The 24,634-nt window shown below is 35.8% G+C and overlaps 1 protein-coding gene across 1 annotated transcript in view; it reads right to left on the bottom strand.

The window, feature by feature from the left end:
- Positions 1–823: 823 nt before the first annotated feature.
- Positions 824–24,634, bottom strand: part of LOC140157047 (mannosyl-oligosaccharide 1,2-alpha-mannosidase IA-like) — a 105,331-nt gene continuing 81,520 nt past the window's right edge. Inside the window, exons 6-10 of the mRNA XM_072180112.1 lie at positions 23,208–23,301; positions 9,073–9,188; positions 3,407–3,620; positions 1,914–2,086; positions 824–1,062 (exon numbers count right to left, since the gene is read on the bottom strand). Coding sequence (XP_072036213.1) covers positions 853–1,062; positions 1,914–2,086; positions 3,407–3,620; positions 9,073–9,188; positions 23,208–23,301 — 807 coding nt within the window. The 3' untranslated portion in view covers positions 824–852. The remainder of the gene's footprint in view (positions 1,063–1,913; positions 2,087–3,406; positions 3,621–9,072; positions 9,189–23,207; positions 23,302–24,634) is intronic.

The raw sequence follows: 24,634 nt of genomic DNA, 5'->3' as shown, positions 1-24,634 counted from the left end.
TACCTTCAGAAGACATAGCATTAGGTGGTTAATAAAAAATATTAATGTGCATGAAAAATCTGCAAGTCAGAAGAAAATTATTTAGGAAACCATCTTGTAGGCCTATTATTTCTTTAATGTGCATGCATGGTGCGAAAGTCGGAAGTAAAAGGAAGTTGGAAACCTTCTTTTATGCCTATTCTTTTGCACCAATAGAGCTAAATAGTTAACTAAATACCTTCAGAAGACATAGCATTAGGTGGTTAATAAAAAACATTAATGTGCATGAAAAATCTGCAATTGGGAAGAAAATTATTTCGGAAAGCATCTTGTAGGCCTATTAAATATTTCTTTAATGTGCATGCATGGTGCGAAAGTCGGAAGTAAAAGGAGGTCGGAAACCTTCTTTTATGCTTATTCTTTTGCACCAAAAGAGCTAAATAGTTAACTAAATACCTTCAGAAGACATAGCATTAGGTGGTTAATAAAAAACATTAATGTGCATGAAAAATCTGCAAGTCGAAAGAAAATTATTTCGGAAAGCATCTTGTAGGCCTATTAAATAATAATTTTTAATGTGCATGCATCATCGAAAAGTCGAGAGAAAAACGATGTAGGCAACCACTTTAACAGACCAAGAAAGTGGTCAAATGATACCAGTAATTCAGTCGGTAGTCTAATCTTGCAGCTGTTTATCTTTTTAAGACACAACATTTTATTATTTTGGACAAAATTCTGGAATACCGTATTTTTTGGGGGTGACCGTTACTACCAGTATTTATCACGTTTTACCAGTACAAAATACGGTGAAACCGCACTAGTTGGCATGTCTGCAACCTTTTGCATTGACAAGATAACAAATAATTATATTATTCAAGATGTAACAGGTAGTGGATGTGCCTCTGTATTAAATACCCATTTATCTAATGCTATAAAGTCATCATTGGAAAATATTAAATATAAATATTTTAATGTTTCGGCTAAAAAGAAACTCTGTTGGACATCGTCGTGGCTAACTTTGGAAGCATACACATCCCTGATACCCGAAAACCCGGCGTCGACTCGACAGTGCTTTTCTATAGCCTGAAATGAGAAATAGAAAAAAGGAGAAATAGTATCAATATCTAAGGTGCTGGAGCCAAATTTGTTCAACCTTTCGATCGACCATGGATGCTTGGTCAACCATTTTTGCTTGGTTGATCCTTATTATATACAAAATATCAATTAATTGACTGCTGTGGTATTTCATTTGTGAATGGGACAGAATTGAAAACACAAAGAACAACAACTCAACAATTTACATTCATTTCATTGGAGCAAGTTCCATTTTATCATTAATTTGAAGCATCATTGACGATCGATTATAATACAATTTCAATAGTCTTGGTTTCCTTTACAGTATGCAGATACCAATTTGAGGAAATTCTTAACTTATAATAAAAGCTACCACAAGGATTCGCCTGATGGCGCACATAAGCTCCTTTGCTTCAGAATAATGTCACATACAAATAGAGAACTAAAGAGTCTGTGCCCTCATTGTGTTGGTGGGATGTTTACAAGATGGCACTTTTTGTTTGTGCCTAAAGTCCATTTATGTCACGGGAGCTTTACGGTAATAAAAATCTGCTTTTACTTTGTAAGTGTAAGGCAGACAATTTGAATTTTGCAGAATATGTAAACAAGGGTTCTCAATTACCCTTGCTCAGGGGCCACAAACGACCCAATTTATTTCAAAAATCATTGTCTGAAGTCCAAATACACTTTGTTTTGCTTTATGTTTATTGCAAATTTAAGAGCTGTTCAAGGGCCAACCAAACTCGGTCAGTTGGCTACTTGCTGGTGTAAACCAAATAACTTTGGGAAAGTGCCCCCTTAACTCTACTTTTCCTTTGGGTGGCCTACAAATATTTAAAAAAAAGTTGGTTTACACATACCTGTGCAGCCTGCCAGGCCCAATCTCTATATTTTTGGTCGTGAGTTCTTCTCCACATTACAAAATATGATTCTATTGTTTCTGGTCTTAAGATGTAATATTTCTCATTTTGTCTCATCGCTATTGCTTCTGACCGTCCCTCAAAACGGAATGCTTCAGGTCCTAGACCGGTTGCTGTAAAATAGACAGAAAGAAGATGATGATAAAAAGAATATATGAGTACACAGTTTTATTCATATTGGCCAAAAGATAGGGGGCTCTTGTTTTTATATGTATCTGCTCTTTTTTGACTGTACTGCCCTTTTCTGACTAAACCAAAAATGGGAAAATCTCTTTTTACATGAACGATATCACAATTGCACTATTGGAAAATATACAACAGATGTAGAGCGAGTGTAGCAATTTCTATACAGCAATTGGTTCAGGCACTGAGTTTTAAGGAGTGCGAGTGCGATCACACACCTCGGAGCACACCTTGGCTCATCCAAGTGTGCTATTTGCAGCACTCCTGGCAGGGACTGACTCCAATTGAGTTTTAAGGTGTGCGAGTGCAATCACACATCTCAGAGCACTCCTCATTTATCTAAAGGTTTCCCAAAACACGGTCATTGATTGGTTATCCACAAGGATAGTTTCCATTAAGTCCTACCTGTGAAGCCCTTCAATTATGTGGCATAACTTTCCCTACCAACATTGGAAAACCTGAAAACTGCAACTTTCATTCTCCTGAAATCCACAATATTATGGTTTCTCATTCATATCGCCAGTATGATCAATTTCAATCAGCAATGTTTCAAATTCATATACAGCGAAAATTTCTGGATATTAAAGCAAACAACATGATTTAGCCTCCTGCATATTGTTACATGTATGTTTATATGCTAAAATGAACCATATCAACTTCTGGTAAGTCTTGTTTTAGTAAACATTTGTACAAAAAGGTGCTATTTTTAAACACTGTAAGGTAAATACAACACCATCATGGCCATGCTTCATGCATTAAGAAGCTGTACATCCGAACGAATGACACAGCATTTGCCTAAATTATGAACTGCATGAATGGACAGTTGACCATGTGAAACTTGAGTAGTCAGTAAATAGATGTATTTGTCGGATTGTAGATAAAATAGTTCCAACATTTTGCTAGGCAAATCCAATGAAAGAGTAACTCACTACTCAATTTGGACTTATTTGCCTAGCAAAATGTTTGAATTATGAGTAGTCATTGTATTCTGTGACACAGACAGACCTGCTGCTCTTGGAGTAGTTATTTCTAAATAATTTTACTTATTGCAAGACTTACGAAAGTTTACAACATACTGATTTGTAACAAGTAAACATGTCTTCACCATTGAATGAAAAGAATAAATAGGCTGTTAAATTCCTTTAAGTCAAACTGTGCCCTGAGTGTCTTGGCTTTGCATAGCACTAATACAGTACCTTACTTATTTGATCACTGCATATCATTGATGGCATTAAGTCTGATGCACCCACCTGTGTTTTCGTAAGCTTGATGACAAGTTTTTGTCAACTCCGCTCCTAAATCAATATAGTGTTGCTTCTCCGTTGCATACTCTGCACCCAGGGCGAACATCCCTCCTGAAAAACATGATAGATGGTCCATCTTCCTGTCTATTCTATTGGCTCGGTAGTCCCCGAGGAATGTCAGCCCTCCGGACGACTTCTGCTTTAGTTTACGCTCCATGGCCTGTACAGGTGGCACAAATGGAAGGATGTGTTTGTTTTAGAAACACTTAAGATGGTACATCGCATGCACTGGGATCCGCTCTGTTTAATTTGCAGACTATTGATCAGGCAATGTCAAACTTATTTACATCTTAAAGGGTAGTGTGGCCTTCTCTACCTGCTACATGTTTAGGTGTTTTATACATGATTGTCCATATAAGTAATAGCCAATAATATTATTATGGATCCCGATTGTTTAAAATTGAAATTGATACGGACATGAATCAATTGTTTCAATTTGCATTTAAGAATATAAATGAACTTTCTTTTTAAATAATTATATTGAGGTACAAAGCATATACATGTACACAAAATTACCTTGATGCCCACTTTTGTATACCAAAAATTTGTTGTTTAAAAAAAGGGCAGAATTCACATATTTGGAATGATCATATTAACCTTTTGACCAGTTGATTACCTGATAGTCATGATGGCACACATTGAGGGTTACATGAGTCCAACCAAGTCTCATTCAAATCAAGCAAGGGGTTTCAGTGTAGTATGCAATCATGTGAAGAATGAGATATATACCACAATTTACTGGGGATTGTAGAGAAGCTAAACCATGGAGCTTCAGTGAATTTTTTCTTCAAAAGAGGGCTTATTTCAATGTTTTACAGTAAAAGGTGGACCTTTTTATGGACTGGCATGGGGGATGCCCCAATTATGGCTCTGAAGATATGGACAACAAGTACAACTAACATACATGTAATGCAGGTATAGCGTGTATATACCCTTAAGCCAACAGGATAAAAAATTTACTTCTGGAGAAGGCAAAGCAGCACAAGTACAATGTAAATGAATATGCCCTTACTGATGTACTTGACATTGGCAGTAAATTTTAAAATATACAAGAACAAATAACTTGAATATCCTTATGATTGATGTATATCGATTACAGTGTTCAACTAAATAGCCTGTGACCCAGACAATGATGATGATCATTTGAGCTAATGGATCTCTTCACTGTGAATATCATTATAGACTGATAATGGGAAATTTTTCAAGCTAATTGGTAATATGATATAGTAACCTTGATATTTGCTTTCAAGTGGAAGTTAATTTATTTTAGTGCCAAATTAACAGGTTTGTATACATATATGTATAAGTATGGAATTTGCAGATGCAAGTAGCCAACATTTGTGTCAGATTTCATCTATTACAGGGCATTTTGTAATCCACAGCCACATCCCCTGACTTTTCACAAAAAATGTTAAGATTTTTATATCACTGGAAACCGCTGGCCGCATAATGTTTATGTACAAAAAAATCTTGCAGATTAATTCGTTTTGCAACAATATCTTCAAATTTATATTTTGTTCTGGTGCACCAGAACGAAATTACAACAGCCTATGGAGCAGTGTAATACACATAATCATGCATAATTCTCAAAATCTGAATCAACTGAAATTTTGGGAATAAGCATTTTTCATGGATTTCTACTGGAAAATGTCATAAAAAGAGGATGCTAGGATCACAAAATACTCCTTTAATGAGACCGCTTTGAAGAAAACCAAGCATTAAATTATAAATGTTCAAATCATTTGTAGGATTGATTCAGACAATTTGTGATTTTTTTATAGAAAAATCAAATGTTTTTTGCTCATTTTTCTTTGCTTTCGATGACAGGTTATGACATCTTGATCACAGATGTCCAGGCTCAGGAGAAAATCATGAATTGAGACACAGCAATGTATTCTCTCGATCACGGAGACTACCAAGACCCACAGCGGGAAGTGCAGCGAGCCTGGACATCTGTGATCACAATGACATAACCTATCATTGAAAGCTCAGAAAAGTGAGTTAAAAAACATTGAATTTGTCTACCAAAAAAATCATCAAAATACTTGCCGATTTGCCATGGTTTCCAATCACAAGCAAAAACTATGCATCATAGAGCAACACTCTTAAATAATTCAGAAACTAGCCAGTTATTTTAAAAGATCAACAAGCCATCATCTCATGATGCATAATTAAAATCTATGCATTTTACAGTGTGATTATGATCCTCTGCCTGTGTGTTTTTATCTTTTGGGGGACTGGTGGTGACAAAGTGCATGTATTATCAATAAGTCCATGTATTTAAGACACTGTGGTAGACACCGCTATGTCATGCTCCTCTCCAACCCACAATAATGTTCAGTTTACACTTAGATCACACACCATTGCTCAAGAGGCAACATAATTGCAGCATGTTTATAAGCCACAAACCCTGTTAGAGAAAAATTGATACATCTTTTCTTCTCCTTGTTGCTACTCTATAAAGCATACTCATCAGTCACACAGTACACAAATCACAACAGCCACCTACTATTTGTGATATGCGTGCTGCAGTTTTGTGCTGTGGTATCGTGTTACTTTTCTCTCAAGGCTTTCGTTATATTATTTTCATTATGTTTGTGTGTAAGAAAAGGGTATATCTGCAATATTCACCATGATAATTTGAACTTGCTATCAGTGTTTACAATATCTAGTCTGCAATTGTTGTTCATGAATGCTTTCTGGGGCAAAAGCTGGGTTATCTTACAAATATATGAACAAGTTTGGCCACAATATGAGCAGAAACGCTCAGCATAGACTGAAGTACCTGAGATTGCTTGTGGACAGGGTAGTGGCAGAGACTCTTTACCTTTTGAAAGTGGCGTGAGCAGAAGCACCATAGTTTTCCATGTACAATACGCATTTCCAGGGTTAGAAATAATTCACAATCTTCAAGGGCGATTCGGGCCCTTAAGCCTTTGATCAATTTTTACCCACCCAAACTCAATTGCTAAATTAACACATCCATGTTAAACTGTTTTTGAAGATGTTATGTCACGCTGGTCCACAAATTTGTGACACTTTCTGAGACTTCAAACTCCTAAAACAAGCAGGTAGTGTCAATACATGTAGCAAGGAAGGAATGATTTTAAAGTCAGCAAATAGTCTGTCTTGTTGACAAACTGGTAACCAAATGTCATGGGCCGTGCGGGCCAAACAGATAAGGTATCAACGACCCTACAGGCTTGTGGCATGCCTTTATTTCTAACAATTCTCATGAGTGTATGCAACTTAAATAGGCACTTCAATTTTTCTTATTATTCTTAAACTTTCGCGTTAATTAGCAAATCGATGATCAAAATTATAAAAACCTTCAATGTTGTTGTATAAATATTTTCTGATACAATGATGAAGAAAAAAAACACCTGCACTTGAACATAAACTCTGAATGTAAGGCCAGACTGGTCCATCATCAGAGCTATCCATACACTGACTCCCAATCATGGTCAGTAATCCCAATTACCGATTTATATGCTGCAGCACTGGTCTGAGTCATAACCAGTGCACTGTGTGGCATGGGATAACATCCAGATTACTGATATACGCTGAGAACTGATTAGATTGGTTAAATTGGCAATACTTACCTCTCCAGTATCAAAATACATTTCTTTTTCTTGCTAGCTATAGACATGATGTATATAGGATTTGAGTGCTTAAGGGGTGGGGTATGAACGTTTGGACAGTATTTATTTTAGGACATTAGGGCACATCAGACATATTGAATCGCATTCTGAATACGAAGAATGTCCTTCTGATATCAAATAATTTTGATTTTTTGAAATTCGCAATGTAATACACATTTTATGGCAAATCATTAAAAATTGATATTTTTGATATTTTACAGTACTCGAAGTAAACTTTATAAATCTGATGATTTATACTTAAAGTGTATGTAGGTGGAATTAAAAGCCGACGATCAATTGAAAATTTTGACCTTTCGTATTGAAGATATGGATTTTTTCCCAAAACACCAAAAAAAATTATGTCTTTTTTGGGAAAAAAATCCATATTTTCAATATGAAAGGTCAAAATGTTCAATTGATCATCGGCTTTTTCTCCCTGCTACATGCACTTTAAGAATATATCATTAGATTTATAAAATTTACTTCGAGGACTGTTATATATCAAAAATGTGAAAAATATCAAATTTTAATAATTTGTCATAAAATTTGTATTATATCGTGAATTTCAAAAATGAAAATTATTTGATATCAGAAAGACATTCTTCGTATTCAGAATGCAATTTGATATGTCTGATGTGCTCTCATGTCCCACAAAAATACTGTCGAAACGCTCAAAACATTCATTCCAGATCCCTTAAGAACTTCTATAAATTTCAGATTCATCTCTTTGGCAGGCCTTGCTGTCTAGAGTTTAAAGGTGAGTGGTAAATTACTAGCTTAAGCATGATGCTAGGCGAGTGATCGAATCACTATCTAGTGGTTGAATCACATCATTCATACCAATATGAAACACTTACACACTTCTGACACCCTCTCCTCTGTTTCCAGGGATTAGAGCTAATTTATTACAATAAATTGAATACATTAAGGTAATACGCTATTTTAAAGTGTTGCGATTTGGTAGTTCACAACATCTTGCGAATGGTAATGAGCTTTGGCAAAAATTGCATTGCTCATTTCCTTGCGAGCGTGTAGAAGAATTCAAATATCACAGAAATAATTTTGTAGGTCCTGTGGTTCTTGAGTTATGTTGTAAAGAGGGCTGAAACAACAACACTTTTGTAAAATGTACGTAACTCGTTAACAACAATAAATTAGCAAGTTTTCAAATTATATAATTTGTAGAAAACTTTTGCAAAACATTAAGGTGTTATTTGTCAATAATTTATTGATCTAGAGAATGAAAATCGATTTTTTTGGTTGCTTCGACCAACAACACCTCGTCTACCCTTAAAGTGCTGAAACTTGAATGCAGCTAGCCTAAATTGGATTCAATTATGGGTGATTTGCAGCCGAGCGATATTTAGGGTCTATTGCGAGTAGAAATTCGCTCACTAGAAATTGAGTTTGGGTGAGTGGTAGCTAGCGAGAGCGATCGCTTGCCTCAAACGTCCTGGCCTGCTTTGGATTCTTGTTATACTTAGTCTAGTAGATAACCCTAAAATACTGCCCAAGAGTAAACTTTAAAGGAACACTCCAGCAATCACAACATTATGCCTTATATGTTAGAAAAACAATTATCAAGCACGAATCCATGGTTTTATTTAAAACAAATTCTTATTGACCATAAAAACAAATAAAAACAGCCATCTCTATTCAAATTTTCCGGGCACCGAAATTGCCTGTGCCAATGACGTCCCAGTAACACAATGTTGGCTGACGACAACTGAGCACAAATAACCATGACGTCATTGCCACAGGAAATATCGGCGCGGGAATTTTGAATATTGCGTGTTGTGAGCCGGCTGTTTTTATTCGTTTTTATGGTCAATATGAGCTTGTTTGAAATAAAACCATGTGATTCGTTCCTGATTTAATTGTTTTTCTAACATATAAGGCATAATGTTGTGATTGCCGGAATGTTCCTTTAAATAATAGTTTCAATTGTTTAGATGAAGACTTTACACTTACTTCAATGGCATCAAAATACATCTTTTTCGCTTGCTGATCTTGCTCCCCTGACATGATGTACGATTTGATGAGATATTCATAGAAACTGTCCCCTAGAGCACCAATTGACACATGTTCTGTGGAGGGTAACAACAACATCATGACAATGAATACAAAAGAGATCGCACATCCAGGTACTTAATGGTCCGAGAATACATGATGAACTAGAGCGGTTCTCGACTTGCGCGGTTCTCGACGCAAAGCGTCGGGCACAATGCCTCCACCTTGAAGCATATCATTTTAACCGGTGATGACCCCTGGGTGACCTTGGATGACCCTGGAATGACCTTCCAAAAATTTGACTCTTAATGTTGACTGTACCCACCAAGTTTCGTGCCCATATGACAGTTTTTAGTAACTTGACCTCAGATGACCCCAAAAATGACCTTCCAAAATTTTGGCTCTAAATGTTGACTGTACCCACCAAGTTTTATGCCCATATGACAATTTTTAGTAATTTGACCTCAGATGACCCCTGGGTGACCTTGGCTGACCCATAATGACCTTCAAAAATTGGCTCTAAATGTTGACTGTACTCACCCAGTTTCATGCCCATATGGCAGTTTTTGCTAATTTGACCTCAGATGACCCCTGCATGACCTCGGGTGACCTTGACCCACTGACCAATACAAACTTGTTCTGTCTAGGGTCCAGATGCACCACCCACCAAGTTTGAGGAACGTGCGACCCCTAGTCTCCGAGAAAATGGTATTTTGCTTGTTACGCATAAATTATGCAAATTAGGTACTTAATTACCATATTTTGTGCTGAAAATCTAATCAGGTCAAGAACCTCTGGCCCTGCTACTCCCTACTAAGTTACGTCACTGTAACCCATACGGATCTCCAGATAATCTGTTCACAAGGTTTTTTGGCTTGATACGCATCAAATACGCATAAATTATGCAAATTAGGTACTTAATTAGCATATTTTGCGCTGAAAATCTACTCCGGTCGAGAACATCTGGCCATGCTACTTCCCACCAAGTTACGTCACTGTACCCCATACGGATCTCCAGATAATCTGTTCACAAGGTATTTTGCTTATTACGCATATTACGCATAAATTATGCAAATTAGGTACTTAATTACCATATTTTATGCACGAAAATCTCCTATAATTTGAAGACCCCAATGACCATCCCTCCACCAACTTGCATCACTGTACGCCTTACCAGTTCTGAGAAATTGCACTGCAAGCTCGGACGGACAGAGAGACAGACAGAGAGACAGACAGACAGACAGACGGACAACCAGGAAACATAATACCTCCGGTGGAGGCATAATCCGGTGGAGGCATAAAAATGGGACCGAGTCGACAACATCCCATTTTTGCCTCACGTTCTTGGTCATTTATCATTTATTGCTCTATGCTGGTCTTTGATGAAATCTGTTGAATGAAGAAGGCCAATATACCCGCTAAAAGGGTTAATGTCAGGAATACAAACAAACAAAAGCAAAAAAACAAACACACACAAAAGGAGAATGTAATATACAAGTTTAGCAAGACTAAAGGCATTTTTATCTTTATCAGATAAACTCAGTCCCAGCCAATATCATTCCAAATGACTATGCATTGGAATGACTGACAGCTGACATTTCTGTAGGTAATCGTATAATAGTTAACCCCCTGAGCACTACCTGCCGATCTAACACTGCCTCTGATTGGTCAATTATGTGATATTTTCACTATCATAATCACCAATCAGAATGGAGCTTTGCAAATAGTTCACCCCAATTTTTTTGCATGATGAAATTAATTATTCTAATAATGTTGCTGATTGGGCCAATTGTTAACGAAAACTTCTTTCTGGCCAATCGGCAGGTAGTTCTCATGGGGTTAAAACACAAATACCAGATGTCATCCTTTTGTTATCACTACAAAAACAAAAAAACAATAAACGTAAAAATGATGATATTTAAAGGCAGTATTATGAATCTGCCTGAGAAAACGGTAATGTTGTAATACATGTGTCAACTCAACTACATACAGGAAAAACAATCAAATGCATACACACACTACAAAAACAAGTGTTTATATTTAAACACCATATTGTGTTTATCAGAGCAACACTTAATAAACACATAATTCATGTTAATGGTCTAACACTAATGTTAATTTTTCTAACACTAATGTTCATAAATTAACACTTGGTGTTATATTAGAAACATTAGTGTTTGTAATATAACACCAAGTGTTAATTTATAAACATTAGTGTTAGACTATTAACATGAATTATGTGTTTATTAAGTGTTGCTCTGATAAACACAATATGGTGTTTAAATATAAACACTTGTTTTTGCAGTGCATTTAGAGACAGATGGCTACATACATACATATGGGCAAGGAAACATACATTATTTAGCACACAGACACAAGATTGGATGTATACCTTGATCAGTAAATCCACATGATCACATCGAGGTTGTGAGCAATACATTTTAGACTACAGAAAAGGCTAACACACTGTATCAATCTGAATCTCCTGCAATACTCAGGCAATCCATAGGGGAAAATAATACCGCACCGATGTGGTTCAGTTATAATAATCTGTGTGGATTTGCGTATCACGCTTTGGGATTTTATACTTGGCACAAATTGTAGCATTAAAGTGTTGCATTAGGTGATGCAACAAATGTTTCACCGGGAGAGTGTTGCTTAGGCATATTCACCATGCAGCTATAGTGCATTTAGACATGTGGATGTTTTAGAAGGTGCGTGATACCTAGATTAAAAAATTTGTTTTGCCTCAAAAATTTAAAGGGTCCAATTGATTTTTTCCGAACCTTAAAACCCCTCAAAACTCAAATTTAAGGGTTCCAATGAGAATTTTAAGTTATTTTCATGATCTTGGAATGCTCTATTCAGAAGATTTCTTGGGTTTTCTGTGTCATAATTGGTTCTTTTTTGTTTTTGTATCGACAATAATGAAATTTTATTATGAGCATCTTGGCAAAGGACTTACATAATTTAGTCTTCCATGCATCGTAAAATGTAACGGGTCCATGCAGTTTTGATTGGCCCTGTTTGTCAATTTCAACTTGTAATTTAAGGGGTCCAACCCATCCAAAACAAAAAAATAAGGGGTCCATGAATGTGCAGATGTGCAAGAATACGACCCCTGGTACTATCTCACTATGCTTGTTTGGATGCAATAGAGACCACAGACGCAATACACATCAATGCAGATTGGTTTTCCCATGTGAATTCCCATATTAAAAAACAGACAAAAAAAAGGAGAAAATCAAAACATGAGGAGGAAATCGGCTGAAAAGAGATCCTGCCCGAGTGAATATTCATGGCGACTTCCGACTCATTTCCCCCATCATCAGCTCATGCCAATTCACTCCATATACAGTGACTGCTATTATAGATTGACAGCAATCAGGGTTGCCAAACCAACGATTTGGTAGCCCAATTGGGCGACTTTTGAAGATTTTTCCCACAACTTTTGACAATTTCCTGTCCCATAGAAAGCAATGGTTAAAAAAAAATGGGCGACTTTTCAACTTTAGCTCCCGCGACTTCCGATAGTTTCCTGCCCCATAGAAACCAATGGTAAATAGAAAAATTGGGCGACTTTTATTATTATTTGACCCGCGATTCGGGCTGAAATCTTTTGGCAACCCTGACAGCAGTCCCTTGTGATATTATACGGTGACAATCTCAGTGCCACTTTTGCCGTGGTTTGCCAATTTCTCCCAGGCAGGTGAATTCTTATCAAAACAAACTACGATGCTTTTTTTTTCCAGAAAGAAAATGAGCATCATCTGGATATATTGGCTGATGAATGCATTTGATCGTAGCTAGGAAGGAACATTAACTTGATGGGATTTTTAATGTTACCATTTAACATGACTGACAGCACCACTTAAGAGTTTTGAGTAGAAGTTACTTAACGTGAAGACATTTGTGACACGATCAAGGGAAATGAGTCGGATGTCGCTAATATTGATTTTGAGATATTTGCAAAGAAAGTGTTAAATTTCTTTTGTTTTATATTGTTTTCAGCGATTGATAAATTGACGTAACATCACAAAGAAAAGTCGTATCAACATGGGGTTTTCAGTTTCTGAAAGCTCTGAATGTCCTCTTTAGAAACATGTGTAAACTCATTTTCGACCAGGGCCGACATGTGACTCATTCCCCTTGATCATGTCACATTTTAGCATTATACTATACACTTTTTTTCTTAAATTTTCTAACGAAAAAATGTGAATGATAACTTTGTGTTTTAAGTATGTGCATTTTTAAACTTAAAAGTTTCATGTCTGCTTAAAAAAGTCTTCAAAAACTTAATAATCATACTCTTTGAAACACTGAAAAAATGATAAATGTTGTCTCTATAGATGTAACAAATTTTCAGGTGCATACAAAATGTCCATATCGCCTGTCAGATTTGCGAGAGAAGTACTGAACATTTTTTTTGCAAGATGAATCACATCATATGCAAAGCCATTTGCGACAAAAAACGTGTAGGCAATTTCAAGGTGTGTTTGGATTGTTACCTCGGTGCTTAACTGAAAGCCAGTTTGAACTGGATTTGTGCGTTTGCAGAAGCATTTCTCATACTTTCACTTCCACATGTATGGCTTAGGTCTATATAAAGAAGGATCTACAAAACAATCGCTAGTCATACAATCATGTATGTATGTGTGGTACAACAATATGCAATTTGCTATAACATATTGTGAGCCTGGAACAGTGTGATTGCGATCATCGTAGCCGGGGGATCTTAGAGGCTCAATCGTATACAGCAAACCACTGCCGCCTTTCATGTTTTCAAATGGTGATACATTGAAAATATTTTAAAAAATTACTTTTTAACAATTTAGGTATGACTAATGTACATTTTATAGTTCACTGCACTGCAAATTGCAGATAATTGTTCAGTTGAAATAGGTGAATCTTAAGCTAATACCTGCTGGTAACCCAAACTAATTTTTTGAAAGATAAATTAACTGCAACCACAGGATCTGTACTGCAATTGGCCTTTAGTGCATTATCTTAGGTTTCCCCTATTTTGACAGTCACTGCAATTCCCTGCAGCAAAGGACGAATGCACAAATGATAGAAATGCACACCAAAGCTTTGAGACAAGCCTTTTTGTTGTTGTTAAATATGACCTCGTTAGGCGGATGCACCCTATTTAACATTAGCTTTGGACATTATATTATTTTATCAATTTTTCACCCGGGTAAGTCAGGTCGAAAATAAAGAAAATAATTAAACATCTAAAGCTAACACTAAATAGGGTACTTCCGCCTAATGCTAACATGCGCAAATCCATTGTACATTTATTCCTTTTCTTTGACATACCCATCTATTTACTAACTAATGGGTTATTCCAGTTGAAATCCATATACCCCCTATGGAAGACATGACCTTAATCTCCGGAGGAGTAAATTTCAAATGGAATCACAGTTCAGATAACCTATTTGAAATTCACACTCCCTGTGTGGAAGATTAAGGTCATGTATTCCATAAGGGGTGTATGGATTTCAACTGGAATAGCCCAATCTTATACCATAATTAGTACACACAGGGGGTGTAGATTTTAAATGAAATCACCATTCAGGTAACCTATTTGAAATTCACACTCCCTCTGTGAAAGATTAAGGTCAAGTCTTCCATAGGGGGAATATGGATTTCAACTGGAATAGCCCAAATATTACCATAAACTCAGCCTAAACACCAATTAGTCTCACTAAATATCCTAAACCCACAGGAAGAATTTTCCAAACTAAACACCCCATGCATTTATACTACTATTAATATATTCAATTATTAAAACAAAACACTATCAAAAGAGAATCCCCTCTAAATATCCCCCATCACTGTATCTTTTCCTCACACAAACTCAATTATCTTCAAGCCACCTGCATATGATAGCCTTGAAATTTAATTAATCCCGTATTCCTTTCATTTCGTGTCGCACCCTCTGGCAGTAACAATCCAATTTTCTATCCTACACTCCTCGCCATTTTCCCCCCGACCCGCACAATTTCCCTTGCAACCGATGCCTGCGGTTCATTTGTAAGTGGGTCAGATGATTCACTGTGCAAATCTCCTTCTGGATATGTAAATATTAAAATGTAAATTAATATCAAGGGTTACTTCAAACTGCCCCCGTACATATTGTCTGAAATGCCAGGCAAGAAATACAAATCACTGAGAAATTGAATCTAAGAAATCTTATGAATTTTTTTTTTGATTTTTCAAAATGCTATGAATTTTTATGTGGATGCATGCATACTTTCCTTGCATTTGTATCAATATTTCCAATCTAGTGTATTCTCAGTTTCTGGCCTAGCTATCAGCGATTCTTAATAACTTGTTTTGTAGTGAAATCTTGTTAACAGACACGCTGAGTGCAATTTGATATAACAGGCTATCTCAAACGGAAAGATTTCAAGATTTTTTTACTCAATTGCAAGAAAACTGGAGCAATGAAACCCATACGCTGTTTGAATGCCAGATAAAATTGAATGTATCGTTGTACAAAGCAATTTGCCTCTGGTACCGTTTTTGTCTCATTTCATGCTCTGATTTTGCCCGCTTATACGACAAAATTTCTGATTAAAGTAATCTAAGAGACATATTTGTTGCTGTTTTCTGCAGAGTCTGCTCCAGAACTCTGATCTTAAGCCTGTTTCCATTACATGTAAAAATGTGTAAAGTGATCACTGAGACTGTGTAGTTTGTTCAATTTTGAGTTATGGCCAAAAGATGCAGTTAAATTCTTTAAAATTGTGTTGTTGTTTTTTAGCGACACAAAGTTACCATATCTCAGAGGAGTCTCCAAGTCTAATTTTGATGAAATTTTCAGAATGTTATTGTCTATTAAGGCATGTTGGAGTAGTCATGGTCGTTCAACTAAAAAAAAATCAATTTCCATTGTCTAAATTAGGGGATTAATTAATTTTACATCTTAAGGGATCCAAAATGAGCGTTTATTATGCTTTCGACAGTATTTTTTGTGGGACATGAGAGCACCTCAGACCTATCGAATTGCATTCTGAATACTGAAGCATGTCTTTCTGATATCAAATAATTTTCATTTTTAAAAATCACAATAAAATACAAATGTTATGACAAATTATAAAAAATTGATATTTTTCAAATTTTTGATATATAACAGTCCTCGAAGTAAATTATATAAATCTAATGATATATTCTTAAAGGTGAACCTCATTGAAAATAAAGTTATATATCAATGGAAAGCTTATGATGCCAGGAAGCAGAAAAGAATATTTTTATTTGCCTAACGTATCCAGGCTAGACATAATCTCCATGCAAAGATTGGATATTGGCACCCCCTAAATTACAAAACGAAATCGTTCAAATTGGGCGCTTTTCGTTGATGACGCCAGCTCGGGACACACAGTTACTTCCGGTTTGATTGTAAACACAATGTCCATGCATTACTGTGGCATGCATCGGGCCAATGTACGAATTCAGACTTTTTATTCAGTCATTGTCAACTTACTTAAAATGAAAAATATCTTCAATAAAATAAGAATAACATGAAGGAAACATCATGATCAAATCAAGAATGAAGTTCCTGAATAAACTGTGTGGATTTAAAAATGGGAAAAAAGTGCTGGCCGGGGTGATTTGGGATAGGCCAAGCCATCCACGATATGCATAGGGAATATTGCAGTAAAGCACGAAGAGCGAAGATTCGCAGAAGAACCAGAATGAAAAAAAATAGCAAAAAATAACTGCTAGTGCAACCAGTTCAGATCGTCACACCAAGTTGAGATGAACTTATCACAATCAGAAAATGAAGGAATAGAATAAGGTACATCAGAGAAGATGAGAATAGATCTATTCTCATCTTCTCTGGGTACATGTACATGATTTTTTTAAATTATTTCTTAGCTTTACAACCGGTCATGTATGATAGGCGAACCCCGGAGGCGAACTCGTAGATACATCATACGGGATGAACTCGGTGACTGACTGAGTCCAGTCGCCGAGTGTTCGGTATCCGCGACTGTACTGTACTTGCAGACAAAATGACCGATTTGATATTCACATTCTGATATTTCCAACTTATTGCTACTTCATGAGCAAAATGTATTCCTGTAAATGTTCCAAATTTAAGCGATTGATCAAATCTGCTGAAACACACAGCCGGGCACACAGCGCCGTGCTACCGGACGAAGCGAGTCGCTGTGTTTGTGCATGTCCACCGTGGTCGGGTTCCTGCCATTTCTTCAGCAGTAATTTACGCATCATGTTCGGTAATCCATAAAACATGAATGTTTCACTTTTTCAGTACCGTACACTGATTGTACTATCATTAAAGAATCGTGACACAAGTGACAATATTTTAATTTTATTCAGATTTCAGAATTCCATCAAATAATGGTCTACTAAGCCTAAATTGTATTTATTTCACAATAAAGTATCTGTTTCTTTCAATCGTGATTGTGTGGAAAGAACGACACGCAATGCGCTAAATATGAAAACCTTTATATGGGCTGGATTTTTTATTAATTTTTTGATTACTGCAAGACGATATTTTTAAAAATCAGATATTTTAAAATGAATCAAAAATAGGGAATGCCACAAACAAGTATTTAATTTGTTATTCGATCAATGACGATCATGTTTATTCAGTCCGAAATGAACGGTATACAGTAGCAGCAAGCATTTGCGCATGGAATTGATCCCAGCGCGAAATTCAAACTCAATTACCCAATTTATTATACCTAGCCAGTTGTAACTGATTTTGTCAAAAAATTACGGAAAATTTAGGTGTTAGCAATAATTCTATTATTTCTAATATATATAGCAACCAGCAATTTGAAGATTTCTCCAATTTCAAGCTTTATTGTGAAAATCAGACTTGCCGGGCAGCTTGCAAAGTACAGGAAGCAAGTCTTGTTTACATGTTTCCGAGTAGGATCACGTGACTCACGAACCCTGAGCTTACGTCCACGAGCATTCCCAAGGTCATAGACGATTGATTTGGGTGCTTTTGGCGCCTTAAAAAGACCAAAAATTCATTAATTTTTTAATTTTTCAGCTTTATTGGTCATCAAAAAAATCGGAAAAAATAATTTTTAGTATCCTGACATCATAAGCTTTCCATTGATATATAACTTTATTTTCAATGAGGTTCACCTTTAAAGTGTATGTAGCAGGGAGGAAAAAGTCCGACGGTCAATTGAAAATTTTGACCTTTCATATTGAAGATATGGATTTTTTTCCCAAAAAGACCTAATTTTTTTGGTGTTTTGGGAAAAAAATCCATATCTTCAATACTGAAAGGTCAAAATTTTCAATTGATCGTCGGCTTTTCATCCCACCTACATACACTTTAAGTATAAATCATCAGATTTATAAAGTTTACTTCAAGTACTGTTAAATATCAAAATATCAATTTTTAATGATTTGCCATAAAATGTGTATTAAATTGCGAATTTCAAAAATCAAAATTATTTAATATCAGAATGACATTCTTCGTATTCAGAATGCAATTCGATATGTCTGATGTGCTCTAATGTCCCAAAATAAATACTGTCCAAACGTTCATACCCCAGCCCTTAAGGGATCTAAAATGAGCGTTTATTATGCTTTCGACAGTATTTTTTGGGACATGAGCACTACCTCGACAGTATTTTCTGAATACGATGTCTTTCGATATCAAATATTTTCATTTTTTGAAAATCACAATATAATACAAATTTTATGACAAATTATAAAAATTTGATATTTTTCAAATTTTGATATATAACAGTCCTCGGTAAATTATATAAATCTAATGACATATTCTTAAAGTGTATGTAGCAGGGAGGAAAAGCCGACGGTCAATTGAAAATTTTGACCTTTCATATTGAAGATATGGATTTTTTCCCAATTTTTTTTTGGTGTTTTGGGAAAAAAATCCATATCTTCAATACGAAAGGTCAAAATTTTCAATTGATCGTCGGCTTTTCATCCCACCTACATACACTTTAAGTATAAATCATCAGATTTATAAAGTTTACTTCAAGTACTGTTAAATATCAAAATATCAATTTTAATGATTTGCCATAAAATGTGTATTAAATTGCGAATTTCAAAAATCAAAATTATTTGATATCAGAATGACATTCTTCGTATTCAGAGTGCAATTCGATATGTCTGATGTGCTCTAATGTCCCACAATAAATACTGTCCAAACGTTCATACCCCAGCCCTTAAACATTCAAGAAGGTTTTTTTTTATGTGGAAGTTGTATTTCGCTAGTTACGCAATTCGTATATTTCGATTTTTTAATTATTGAAAATTCACTTCTAATAAATGCTCCCCTTTTTGAAAATGGAATGCCCCGGGCGTATAACTCATTTTGTTTGATCTTGCTATAATGTATTCATATTAATTACCACACCATCTGAGCAGTTCAAAGGTTAGTTACACTTTTCGTTATTTGAATGTATAGGGCAATATTCTAACTGTCTTTAATTATTGTTGTTCAACTTGTTTCTTCGTTGCTCATAATCTGGTCACTTAATGCAGCTATCAAATCAGAACTCTGAACTTAAGCCTGTTTTCACTACATGTTAACATATGTAAAGCGATCAATGAAACAGTGTAGTTTGTTCATTAGAGTTATAGCCAAAAGATGCAGCTAAATTCTTTAAAATTGTGTTGTTGTTTTTAGCGACATAAAGTTCACCATATCTGAGGAGTCTCAAGTCTAATTTTCAGATTGTTGTTATCTATTAAGGCATGTTGGAGTAGTCATGGTCGTTCAACTAAAAAAAATCCATTGTCTAAATTAGGGGATTAATTAAACTTCACATCTTAAACATTTGAGAACGTTTTTTTTTTTCATGCGGAAGTTGTATTCGCTAGTTACGCATTTCGTATATTGCGATTTTTTTAAAATTGAAAATTCACTTCTAATAAATGCTCCCCTTTTTGAAAATGGAATGCCCCGGGCGTATAACTCATTTTGCTTGATCTTGCTATAATGTATGCATATTAATGACCACACCATCTGAGCAGTTGAACGGTTAGTTACACTTTTCGTTATTTGAATGTATAGGGCAATATTCTAACTGTCTTTAATTATTGTTGTTCAACTTGTTTCTTCGTTGCTCATAATCTGGTCACTTAATGCAGCTATCAGATCCTAATTATACTTCAAAGCTGGGAACTAAATTTGTGCTCCATTAAAGGGGCATTTCGTGATCCACAGCCTCCCCCACTTTTCTCAAAAAAAGATGAGATTTTTATATCACTGGAAACCTCTGGCTACATAATGTTTATGTACAAAATATTTCTTGCAGATTAATTTGTTTTGCAAAGATATCGTGAAATTGGAATTTCGTTCTGGTGCACCAGAACGAAATTACAACGCATGTCTATGGAGCAGTGTAATACAAAAAATCATGCATAACTCGCAAACGCAAAATCAGAATCAACTGAAATTATGGGAATAGGCTTTTTTTGTGGATATGTACTGAAAAATGTCATAAAAAGAGGATGCTAGGATCACGAAATACTCCTAAATGAAAATACCCAAACTCTGAAAATTGTTGCCCTTGTAAACTTTTCCGCCCAAAATCATATCCAAAGTCGGTCAGGAAAACATATAACAGTATCAGAAGCAAAGCTTTCCTTTAACAAGGATTACCTTGTTAAAAACATGACTAGATTTTTAACATACAATTCAGATGCTGGATGGTGAATTTACCTCTAAAACATATGGGGAAAAGATATTTACCCTAAGTGCTCGTGCATTTCCTCTGTATAAAATCTGACATACTACGATGACGCGGTAAGAGCATTAGGATGAAGTACCTAGGCGTTACTGTAAAAAGTGCTTTATTTTCGCTAGAGTGAATATTTACGCTCCACTAACTTGAAACATTCATTTAATGGTTTGCGTTTCGGCTTGGCTTATTCTCGAGTATACTACAGAGCTACATGTGTGCATTACAGATCCTTTTCTTTGTAGCGGCAAGGAAGCCAATGATATGATACATTTATCATGACAAAGAATGTTACTCAACAGAATTTTCTATGCAGTATATGCACTGATGTATATAAAGATCAATTAATTTAATGGAAGCCTTAACAGAAACTGTGTAAATCAACAGACATCTACTCGCAGCTATAGATAATCTATAAAATTGGGCCATTCCTGTTGAAATACACACACCCTCTATGACCTTAATCCCCCATATAGGAGATGTAGATTTCAAATGGAGTCACCCATTCAAGGAACTCCATTTGAAAATCACATGCCCTGTACGGAAGGTTAAGGTCACATCTTCCATAGGGGGTGTATGAATTTTAACTGGAATAGCCAATTGCACAGGACTCAAAACACTCCAATTTTATAAATGAAGTAGATTTCAAATGGAGTCACCCATTCAAGTAACCCCATTTGAAATTCACACCCCCTGTGTAGAAAATTAAGGTTATGCATTCCATAGGGGATATGGATTTCAATAGGAATAGCCAATTGCACAGGACTCAAAACACTCCAATTCCATGTATGCGAATAGGAATTGTTGACGGTTGTGAATTGGCTTGAAGGAATTTGTACCGATGAAAGAAATGAACTATTAATATACTGTCAGGCCAATGTACACGAATAGTATATTCATTTTGCCATCTGGGTAAGTGGCAATGCTTTCAGATGCTTATTAGCCGCTCCGCAAATCCCCCACTTCAGGGAGAATTCTTGATTGTATTTGAAAAATAAATAAATGGTTATTGAACATTTCCATAGTGTTCCAGCACTGTTTCTATAATTTAACATGCTGCTACTCATATCCATCAAGAGTCTGTGCACTTCAAAAGGGGTGCAACTGTAGTGCAGCATATCTCTCAGCACTCATAATAACCATCCCCTAACAGCTTCCCATTGCACCTGTGTGGGGTGAGGCAGGTGAGGTTAAGTACCATGCAATGCATGCCCTATTGCACAACAAGATAGCCTGTAGAATCAAAACCTTTTATCGGTACGCCACCATGCCCTTATATTTTAATTCTTATCCCAGTACTTAGAAACTACACGCAGATTCAATTTAAAAAATGCATGGTACAGTAAAGAAGAAATCTACAAAGAAGACAAAGCTTGACATTTAAAAGTCACAGTATCAACATGAAAAGAGCTGCCAGGGGCAGACTGGGGGACAGCAGAATTACAAGATCTTGTGTTCAAAGTCGAGTGCCACATTAATAAAAAGAGTTTTTCACACTCCCGACATTTCTTTCTGCTGTGGCAAATACTGTTTTACCCATTGGACATATGTCTTTCCATTCTATGTTGAAAGTTTCTGCTCTATTTGAATCTACATATAGATGGCAAACACTTTGGCCAAAAAGCCAGTGCGGCCAAAACACAGATGTATAAAGTGGCCTTAGAGTATAAAGTGGCCTTTACTCAGGGTTAGACAGTTGGTGAAGGAACACACTAAGACACAGACATGGGAGTTAACATAAACTGGGAGTTAACATAAACTGGGAGTTAACATAAACTGAGAGTTAACATAAACTGGGTGTTAAGATAAACTGTAAGTTGTGATGTAATCAGCAAAATGAGTTGGATGTCTATTGTCTACCATATAAATCTTTGAATTGTCTAAATGTATAAATTCATGCATGTCCTTATGTTTTCATCATACTGTTGAACACAGGAGAACTACAAACCACCTGTTTGTATTTATACTCACAGTAGAAAGCTACATCATCATATTTTTAACAGTGCATATTAAAGCAATCTTTTGCCTATGCCATGCTCAGCAAATAATACAATGCACTTCACAGAATTACTGCATTTTCATTGAATTATAATAAGTTTCCAAGATAAAAACAATTATTGTTTTGTTCCTTGAAGAAAAGAAAAGCAATTCACTCTGCATGATCACATCACATCAAATGTTCTCAATGCACGGTCGATTCCAGTTGAAATCCATGCACCACCTCCTTTTAGATGTTCATGACCTATATCTCCTACACAGGGAGTGCGAATGGGTTCACCTATTTAGGCAACCACATTTGAAATTCATACTCCCCAAGTGGGAGATTAAGGTCATGTCTTCCATAGGGGGTATGGATTTAAACTAGAATGGCCCAATACTTACTTTGTCCCCATTTGCCAGTTTTAGGATGGAGGTAGTTAGGATACAAGCCGTCTGGTTTAGCTACATCGTTTAACGTCTGACGAATCTTTTGAACCTGTAGAAATAAAAAAAGAAAGAACAAAAAATAGATAAGAAACAAAAAAGATAACAGCATTGTCAACATACAGATGCCAACTAGTGGAACTTAATCAAAAATCATGAACAAATTGAAATGTCACTCAGACAATGTGACAGAAGTATTTAAAGTTGAATTAAAGCACAGAAAGCACTTCTCTTAAAGATAGTAATTGTTATGTGAAGTCATTTGGTTGCCTGTCAGATTTTTAATTTAATGTACATGTATCTGCGACTTTTAAAACTTGGGTCTGTACACGCTGTACCACAATTCTAGGATGGTTTCTTTTGGCCTCGTAATAACAATTAAAATTAAGTTAAAATACTGAGACTTAGTGTGTTCACTTGCTTGTACCCTAGATGACCGCCATTTTATTTAAGGTTGTCAGGCACTTGCATTGTTTATCAATGGCAAGTTACAGCTCTACCTCTACTGTATAGCAGGGTAAGCCTATGGGTTGAACATATTTTTGTCGGCTTTTAAACTTGGGAAACATTTGCCGTTATAATACAGTACCAAGTGTCTAAGAAGTTGAGTGTGACAGAACAACAATTTACAGGTTGCTGGTGTGCAAACAAATAACTGCATTAAATATAGTCTCAGATTTATGCCTCTTAATTTAGAACTTGTGCAAAATGGCACACCCCACTAAGCATTCCAGAAATGAAATTCATTAGAAGTACCACTGTGGTGAAGTTCAAAGAAAGAACATATAATTCTTAAAAGTAAAACATTGCAGATATTATACAGAGAATAATTCTGCATTCTAAAAGAAAAGCAAAATTCCTAAACTTTATGGGTAGACAATATGGAAATTCAAACAGAAAAACAAATCAATGCCTTATGCACAGTCAATTGCATCACCTTCAAATTCCCTATGCAGTCAGACGGGGCAGTACAGCTATTAAGCACAGTCATTTCCCACTCTATTGGGTGCAGATTTACTGGCCTCTGGGGTCGACTACAGACAGGTGATTATGTGATCTCCTGGGTAGGCATAGATGGTGCAACTATAGACATTTACAGTTTTTAATTTAACTTAGCCTCATTGGGAAGGGTTTCCTAGTTTAGTGGCCTTATTGTGTGCGCTTCAGCTATCTTCAGTAGATAGCTCAAGGAGAAACTTACTTCAGCATCTATGCACGCCATATATTTCACGGAGAGGGATAGCACTTTCGTTTATATATCAATTATCATGAGACAGCTGCCCAGGTTATCTGTTGTAGATAGCCTGCCTTATAGATCTTTTGTAGATTACAAACAGTTGCATGAAAGTTACTTATAAATGCATTCATGCATTGTGTATATTTTA

Source organism: Amphiura filiformis, chromosome 7, assembly GCF_039555335.1.
Source record: "Amphiura filiformis chromosome 7, Afil_fr2py, whole genome shotgun sequence".
In the NCBI taxonomy this organism is placed as follows: Eukaryota; Metazoa; Echinodermata; class Ophiuroidea; order Amphilepidida; family Amphiuridae; genus Amphiura; species Amphiura filiformis.
This window is presented reverse-complemented; position numbering and strand designations above follow the sequence as displayed.